Genomic DNA, 8,959 nt, shown 5'->3' with positions numbered 1-8,959 from the left:
ATTAGCCACCCTCCAATCCGCAGGAACTGATCCCGAATCTATCGAACTCTGGAAAATAATCACCAACACATCCACGATTTCTTGAGCCACCTCCTTTAGTACTCTGGGATGTAGACCATCAGGCTCCGGGGACTTATCAACCTTCAGACCTAACAGTCTCTCCAACACCAATTCCTGGCAAATATAAATTCCCTTCAATTCAGGTCCTTCAGCCACTGTTATCTCAGGGAAATTGCTTGTGTCTTCCCCAGTGAACACAGGTCTGAAGTAACAATTCAATTCTTCTGCCATTTCTTTGTTTCCCGTAATATATTCCCCTGTTTCTGTCTTCAAGGGCCCAATTTTAGTCTTAACCATTTTTTTGCCTTTCACATACCTAAAAAAGCTTTTACTATCCTCCTTTATATTTTTGGCCAGTTTACCTTCGTACCTCTTTTTTTTTTTCTCTGTGTATTTCCTTCTTAGTAATCCTCTGTTGTTTTTAAAAGCTCCCAGTCCTCTGTTTTCCCACTTATCTTTGCTATGTTATACTTTTTCTCTTTTAACTTTATATGTTTCTTAACTTCCCTCGTCAGCCACGGCATCCCATGCCTCCTCCTAGGATCTTTCTTCCTTTTTAGAATGAACTGATCCTGCATCTTCTGCATTATACACAGAAATATCCTTCCGATTGTACCCTCTCCCTCTCAAATTGCAGATTGAAGCTTAATGTATTATAGTCACTACTTCCCAATGGCTCCTTCACTTCGAGGTCCCTGATCGATGCACAATACCAGATCCAGAATTGCCTTCTCCCTGGTAGGCTCCAGCACCAGCTGTTCTAAGAATCCATCTCGGAGGCACTCCACAAAATCTCTTGCTTGAGGTCCAATACCATCCTGATTCTCCCAGTCTACCTGCATGTCCCCAGTGGTGGAATTCTAAGTGTCTCCTTTTTCTAATGGGGAAAGTTCCCTGATCAGGGAGTAATGTAATCTTGTTCCTTAACATATCGGGTAACACTGGACCAACATAGGCATACACTGATGTGTTGTATTCTCATCTGAGATCTTTGTCATTAGATGCACCTTTATTTAGGGGTTTTAGTAGAAGGGGTAGCGACATGTAAAAGTAAGTAAAAACTTTCAAGTCCTCCCAGTCATAGATCTATTTTTTAAATTTGTGCTTCAATTCAGTATAATTATTCTTTATAAACGAGGCACAGTTTATAAAGCACACTGCTGACATCTTCTGGCATAAATTCTAAATTGCAGATTTTGTGCCAATGGATTCTTCTTCAAGTTTTGATATCTCTGTTAACTGCAGCTTGACTCTGACTTTACTAGGTCTCCCTAGAATGAGTTAAAATTCGCACAACACCAGGTTATAGTCCAACAGGTTTATTTGAAAGCACTAGCTTTCAGAGTGCTGCTCCTTCATCACGATCACCTAATGAAGGAGCAGTGATCTGAAAGCTAGTGCTTCCAAATAAAACTGTTGAACTATAAGCTGGTGTCATGTGAATTTTAACTTTGTACACCCCAGTCCAACACCAGCATCTCCAAATCATCCCGAAAATGACCCCCTGAATTCTTTTGAGATGAAGGTCACAATGTCGTGCTGTTCCTTTCTGTGCAGCTTTGTGATATGGATAACGTAAGATACCAGATGGTATGGTAGCTCAGTGGTTTGCATTGCTATCTCACAGCACCAGGGACCAGGGTTTGGTTCCAGCCTCAGGCGACTATGTGTGGAGTTTGCATATTCTCCCTGCGTTGGCATGGATTTCCTCCCGGTGCTCCGGTTTCCTCTCTGTCCAAAGATTTGCAAGTTTAGGTTGATTGTGCAATTTAGCATGGACAGTGTCCAGCCATATACAGAGGAACCTCAATTATCCGGCATTCGATTATCCGAATATCTGATTATCCGGCAAGATCACAAAGTGCCAACGCTTGACAAAATGTTATCCAGAATTCGATTAACTGAACAAAATATTTCCTGCCCATGCCCTTCAGCTAATCGAGGTTCCTCTATAGGTTAAGTGGGTTAGCCGTGGGAAATGCGGAAGTATAACGGGTGAGTATGGGTGGGATGCTCTTTGGAGAGTCGGTGTGGACTTGTTGGGCCAAATGGCTTGTTTCCACACTGTAGAGATTCATGAAATAACCATTTGTGCCAGCATTTCACTTGCTGTTAACTTAGCTGTCATGAAATTTGATTGTATTTTGAATAACACCCAATATTTTTATTACTGGCTTTCTTTTGGCAAATGATTACTGAAATGTAATTGTGCTTTTGTGTCAGTTCAAAAGCAAGGTGGGGTGCAGGGTACAGTATCCTAGCTGCTGGAGACCTGTGTCAATATCCTTTAGATTTCTAAAAGATTGTTGTGAACCAGGAGGTGCAGGGGTTCTGCTCTAGACCACCCCAAGATAGTGTGGGCCTTAAATGTGGACAGTGCATACGGGAGCAGGAAATCGCAAAGGATCACAGTAGTGGGCAGTGGCTTACTTTACTGTGGAATCATGCACTTTGGATCGAAGAAACTTTACAGCACTCCCTGAAGTTGTAAGAAACTGTCTGTATCAAAGATGTGTAATCTTGCCATTTAGTTGTCAGCCATGGATATTTAAATAACTACCTGGTGGACCATGAGGAGCCAATTGGACCTTTTTGACCCTGTTCAGTCAATCAGTATGATTATGTCTGATGTGGCTCTGGTATCAATTCCATTTTCCTGTGCTCAGATATTCCTTGACACACTCATTTTCAATAATCTACCTAACCTGGCCTTGAAAAGTGACATTCGGGAAGAGGAAGCATCATGAATATTCCCAACTTCAATGAGGGCAAAATCTATTAAAAGACAAGGACTGAGATACTTGCAAGGACTTTGAGCCAGGGGTGACAATTTATCACTACTCAGGATTTTGCAATGATCAGTCTGCTACACACCTCAGTATGGCCTTGGTCCATCCATGTAGAAAGGAGCTAAATTCCAGAGGTCTAATGACAATGACTGCTCATGACAGTGTTACTTTAAATATGATATTCTACAGCTTTCGGAAAACTGGGGTTAGAGTTAGAAGTAGTTTGATGGAAATTCGCCACTAGTTTTAGCACTGCTGCCTCACAGCGCCAGAGACCCGGGTTCAATTCCCGTCTCGGGCAACTGTCTGTGTGGCGTTTGCACATTCTCCCCGTGTCTGCGTGGGTTTTCTCCAGGTTCTCTGGTTTCCTCCCACAGTCCAAAAATGTGCTGGTTAGGTGAATTGGCCATGTGAAATTGCCCTTGGTGTTTGGTGAAGGGGTAAATGTAGGGGAATGGGTCTGGGTGGGTTGCTCTTCGGAGGGTCGGTGTGGACTTGTTGGGCCGAAGGGCCTGTTTCCACACTGTAAGTAACCTAATCTAATCTAATCTAAAGGAAGATGGTTCGAGGCATCACTGCAGAAGTTCCTCAGGATAGTGTCAGAGGCCTAACCATCTTTAGCCATTCCAGCAATGGCTGTCTTCCATTGTGAGGTCAGAGGTCAGGTTGTTCGCACAGCCCATTTGACTTTCACCCCATGTATTAGCTTAACTGTTCACTCCAACTTCCACTGGCATTCAGTGGCAGCAATTTGTTCAAGATATACTGCAGCAGCTTATGAACGCTTCTTCCAAAGCCATGATCTTTACTGTATCAAAGGTTGGTGCTGTAGACGTGTCGGACTACCACTAGCAGGCTCTGTCTCCCCTCCCAACCTCTCAAAAAAAAATATTCACACTATCCTGACTTGGAGTTATATTGCTTTCCACTCAGTATTATTGGGTCAAATCCTGGAACCTCTCTCCCTAGCAACATTTTTGAGTGTAACTACCCCAAATAGACTGCAGTGGTTTTAAAAAAAAAAGGCTCACTATACAACAACTTCAAGGATAATTAAGGAACGGATGGTTAATTGTAGCATAGTTAGTGATGCCTACATCCTGCTTTTACGATCCACACAATGCTAATCACAAATCGGATTCCAAGTGAAACCTGGTTCCATAAATCATAAATTTGTTTATTGCATTTGATCACCTTGATGGTTAATTCCAGAACATAATCACACTAGGCTGTGCTTTTTTTTAAACAAAACAACGCAAGTCTATAACACAAAAAGTTACATATGTAATAGTTTTGTAAGATCTTAAGGAAAACAAAGTTTGTCTTTTTCCCAGTAATATTCTTGATATATGGTCAATCCCAGTGAAGTGCAACTCTTTCTTAACTCTCTACTTTCTCTTAATTGATTCTTGCTGGTTTTGATGACCTAGAAACTTCCTTCCACTTCTCGCACCTTGGAAACTTCACATATTAACCTGCCCTTTGTTGATATGAAGCTGTCTTTCTGAACTGAATTAAAACTTCTAGTGGCACCTAATCTGTTTTCTTTTTATATTGGAAAAGTTCAACTTTTGGAAACACTTTATTAACTTGTTGGGTTTCTGAGGCATTTAACTTAAATTGCATGTTTTCTTGAAACTTACAAAATTGTTGCACGGTTCCAAATGTTAAAAAGTTGTCGTTGCAGAACTAAAACCATAAGTCTATTTTTGACTCTAAAATACAAATTTTAAATGATAATATACACCTCTTACTACACTGAATGTAACAGAAGAAGATTTGTTTGAGTTCTGTTATGATAGAAGGTTTTCTTCCAACGTCAGTGCTGAGGAGTGAAAAGTCATTTTATTAATTAATCTGTTTTGAGCCTGGTTTTCTAATTATCTTTTTTTTAAAAAAGGTAGGTTTTCAACATGGATAATGTGTTTTAAAACTTTTTTTGTCATATTACTTATACAATATTTGGTTGTATTTTTCAGCAATATCCTAGTGCAGAGAATAAAGGTAATCCAGCATTTAACCAGCAGGATTATGTGCATGCAGAAGATTACCTGAAGAACCCACAAGCAAGACTGCCACTTGTAGGTTTGAATAGTTCCTTAGATTAATTAGATAATTAATTATATTAAACAATCTTGAAGCTAAATGAATATTGTCTCATCTGCAAACTTATGTCAGTTGTTAAAGATAGATGGAGGGAGAGGTGATGTTGAGGCATGGAGACTGCAGAAGGACTTTGAATAGGACTAGGAGAATGGGTAGTATCAAATGGAATGCATTGTGAGAAAATGTGGGATTATGCAGAAGACTAGAGGTGTAAACTACTTTCTAAATGAGGAAATAATTTGGCAATTTGAAACACTAAAAGGAATCTTGCAGAGAATTCCACAGGCTCACCACTCTGGGTGTAGAAATATCTCCTCATCTCAGTCTTAAAACTTATCTTTAAACTATGACCTCAGGTTGGGACTCCCCCACCATCAGGAACATCCACATCTAATCTGTCCAAGTCTGTTAGAATTTTATAAGTTTCTGTAAGATTCTTTTCATTCTTCTAAACTCCAGTGAATATAACTGAAATTGACTCAGTCCTTCCTCCTCAAATGCTAGTACTGCCCGGAATCAATTTGGTAACCCTTTGCTGTACTCAGCCATTGCAAGAACATGCTTCCTCAATTAAAGAGACCAAAACTGCACAGAGTATTCCAGATGTGGCTCACCAATGCAGCAAGACATTTGTGCTCCTGTACACTAATCCTCTTTCTATGAAGGCCAATATATATTTTGCCTTCCTTGCTTTCTGCACCGACACTTTCAGCGATTAGTACATGAAGGCACCCAGCTCTTGAACATTCCCCTCCCTCAAGTCATTCAAAAAATAATCTGCCTCTCTTTGTTTGATACCAAGGTGGATAATCTTACATTTTTCCACATTACACTGCATCTGCCATGCATTTCTCCACTCTTTCAGCCTACCCAAATCACACTGCAATATCTCTGCATCCACCTCACAGCTCACCTTTCTACCCAGCTTTGTGTCACCTGCAAATTTTGAGATATTACAGTTCCCTCATTTAGTCATTACCCCACTAGTCACCCCACTAGTCACTGCCTGGCATTCAGGAAAACACCCATATATGCCTACTGTTTGTTTCCTGTGTTGCGATATGGGGTAAACCCCCCTCTTCCGCTAATTTAAACCTGCAACACAACTCTCTTAAAGGTACAGTACCCCTTACACCTTCATAACACCTTTCCCCTTAAGAAAATAAATAACCATCATAATGAAAAGATGGCCTTTTTTCTATTCTTTAAATACATTGGCATAACATACAGATAACTTTTAATCTAAGTTCACCTCAACTATTTCCCATATATGTGTAAAAAAAAAAGTTGGATAAAGACAAATCTCATATAAACTTTCAGTTAAGTCCATGATAATGCATCTGTGATTACATTCTTCCAACCTACAGCACATATTCTTAAATTAAAAGTTTGTAACATACGACTCCAATGAAATATCTCATATTCTTGTCTTTAAAGTAATCTTTAAATCCTCTCTGAACCTCGAACCCTTCACTTTTAGATTAGATTTCTTACAGTGTGGAAACAAGCCCTTCAGCCCAACAAGTCCACACCGCCCCGCCGAAGCGCAACCCACCCATACCCCTACATTTACCCCTTACCTAACACTACGGGCAATTTAGCATGGCCAATTCACCTGACCTGAACATCTTTGGACTGTGGGAGGAAACCGGAGCACCTGGAGGAAACCCACGCAGACACGGGGAGAATGTGCAAACAGTCAGTCGCCTGAGTCGGAAATTGAACCCGGGTCTCAGGCGCTGTGAGGCAGCAGTGCTAACCACTGTGTTCTAACAATATAAGGGGATTGTGATCAGTGTGCACAATATTCTTTGACACATTGTTCATCACATACACATTAAAATGTTGTAAGGCCCATACCAAATTCAATACTACTATTTCGATCGTGGAGTATTTCCTCTGCTGGATGTGGAGTATCTTCAAAAAGTAACCAACTGGCAGCTAAATCCAATCATCATTGTCCTGTAGCAGTATAGCTCCAACTCCTATGTCACTACCGTCGATGGCAACTTAAAAGGATTTGAAAAGCTTTGAGTAGCTCGAACTGGTGCAGTGGTGCTTTGAAATGGTCGAGTGCCTCCTGGCATTGTTCTGTCCACTGAAATAGTACCATTACACTGCTGAAGTTTGGAACAAATTTGGTTAGAATCCGCTGAGTCCTAAGAATCAAAGCACCTCTTTCTTAGAGGTTGGTCATCAAAAATCCTTGATGGCCTGCATCTTTGCATTCCGTGGGGTTAATCTTCCATGACCAACGTTTTGTCCCAAGAATATCACCTGTGCTTTTGTGAATTCAGTTTTGTTGAAGTTTATCTCCAGTTTTGCTTCTCGTAGTCATTCAGAGAGCTCTGCCAACTCTACCATGTTGTCTTTCCAGGACTTAGTGAAGATCACTACATCATCCAAATAGACTGCACAGTTTGTTAACCCAGCCACAATTCTGTTCATGAGTCTTTGGAATGTGGCAAGAGCATCACTTTAAATTGATATAGCCCATTTGGGGTTACAAATGTAGAAATTTCTTTTGCCGTCTTTGATAAAGGTACCTGCCAGCAACCACGCAGTAAGTCCAATTTGGTGATGTAACTGGCTTGTCCAACTTTCTCAATTCAGTCCTCCAATCTCAAAATTGGATGCAAGTCTGATTTTTGTAACGGCTTTTACCTTTCGATAATCCACGTAAAATCGTTGAGTCCATCCAGTTTGGGAAGTAAGATGATCGGTGAACTCCACTCGCTCTGGCTTGGTTTGATGGCATCCTTCTCAAGCATAACCTCCATCTCCTTCTGGACCTGTCTGGCTTTGAAAGGATTAAGCCGATAGGGGTGTTCTTTTATCGGAACTGTATTCCCCATGTCTACTACATGTACAATAGCATTAGTCCTCCCCATCTGATTCTTATGTATGTCCTTATACTGCAGTAACAAATCTTTCAATTGCATTCTTTGCTCCTGAGACAGATAGTTTAACCTAACCCACTCATAAGGACTTTTCATTTTTTAAATCTATTTTGAGGCACATCAAAATCCACATTGTCTGGATTTGATTCCTTACTCTGTAGAGTTGTAACTAACACCTGTTTCTCCAGTTCTTTCTCTATCGTATAATACAGTTTCAGCATGTTCACATGACATACCCGATACCTTTTTTCTAACTGGCATCTTCACGAGAGAGTTCACCTGACTCAACTTTTTCTCAATTTGAAGTGGTCTCCTATTACTGGTAACAGTGCTAACACGCCATCCCCTCAGGAAAACGTCCGAGTCTCAGAGCTTTTATCTGCCACCTGCGTCATTCTATACTGTGTCCTCTTTACGTGCTGTTTAGCTAACTCACCTACTCCATTTAATCCCTCCCTCACCTCTGATACATAATCTAAGTGTGAGATCCCCGACTTTGGTCCTGTCAATTTTTCTTCAAATAATTTCAAGGGGCTTCTCACTTCATGTCTGAATATTAACTGAAAGGGAGTGAACAGTGTAGATTTGTTTGGGACGTCTGTAATGGCAAACAATACGATCACTTGGGTAATCTTGATAGTATGCTGTCCACATGGTTTTCAAGGTCTGATGCCATCTTTCTAAAGCTCCCTGGAATTCAGGATGAGTGCTGTATACCTAAGCTATCCATAACCACCCCCAACAGCCTTGCAGTAAAATTTGACCGTTGGTCTCACTGGATCTCTCTGGGTATCCCATACTGTGTGAAGCAAACTGCTAACTCCTCTACCACCCATTCCGGAATTGCCTCCGGAAATCTGGTAGACACATCCACTATGGTTAACAAGTACTGGTTCCCATTTCTAGTTCACAATCAGTTATAACCTGCGTGAAAGGTTCTTCAAATGTGGGAATTGGCAACAAAGATGCGGGCTTTATTACTGCCTGTGGCTTACCTACTATTTGACATGTATAACACATATGGCAAGCTAACCACATCTTTGTGCATTCCAGGCGAGTAAAAATGCTTTTGTACCTTAACCCGAGTCTTTCGTACCCCTAGGT

The 8,959-nt window shown here is 40.9% G+C and overlaps 1 protein-coding gene across 1 annotated transcript in view; it reads left to right on the top strand.

Annotated features, from left to right (window-relative positions):
• The window catches only part of rnmt (RNA (guanine-7-) methyltransferase), a 48,556-nt gene that overhangs the window by 25,574 nt on the left and 14,023 nt on the right, over positions 1 to 8,959 (top strand). Inside the window, exon 8 of the mRNA XM_043687691.1 lies at positions 4,829 to 4,930. Coding sequence (XP_043543626.1) covers positions 4,829 to 4,930 — 102 coding nt within the window. The remainder of the gene's footprint in view (positions 1 to 4,828; positions 4,931 to 8,959) is intronic.

The sequence above is a fragment of the Chiloscyllium plagiosum genome, chromosome 4 (genome assembly GCF_004010195.1).
Source record: "Chiloscyllium plagiosum isolate BGI_BamShark_2017 chromosome 4, ASM401019v2, whole genome shotgun sequence".
Taxonomy (NCBI): Eukaryota; Metazoa; Chordata; class Chondrichthyes; order Orectolobiformes; family Hemiscylliidae; genus Chiloscyllium; species Chiloscyllium plagiosum.
This window is presented reverse-complemented; position numbering and strand designations above follow the sequence as displayed.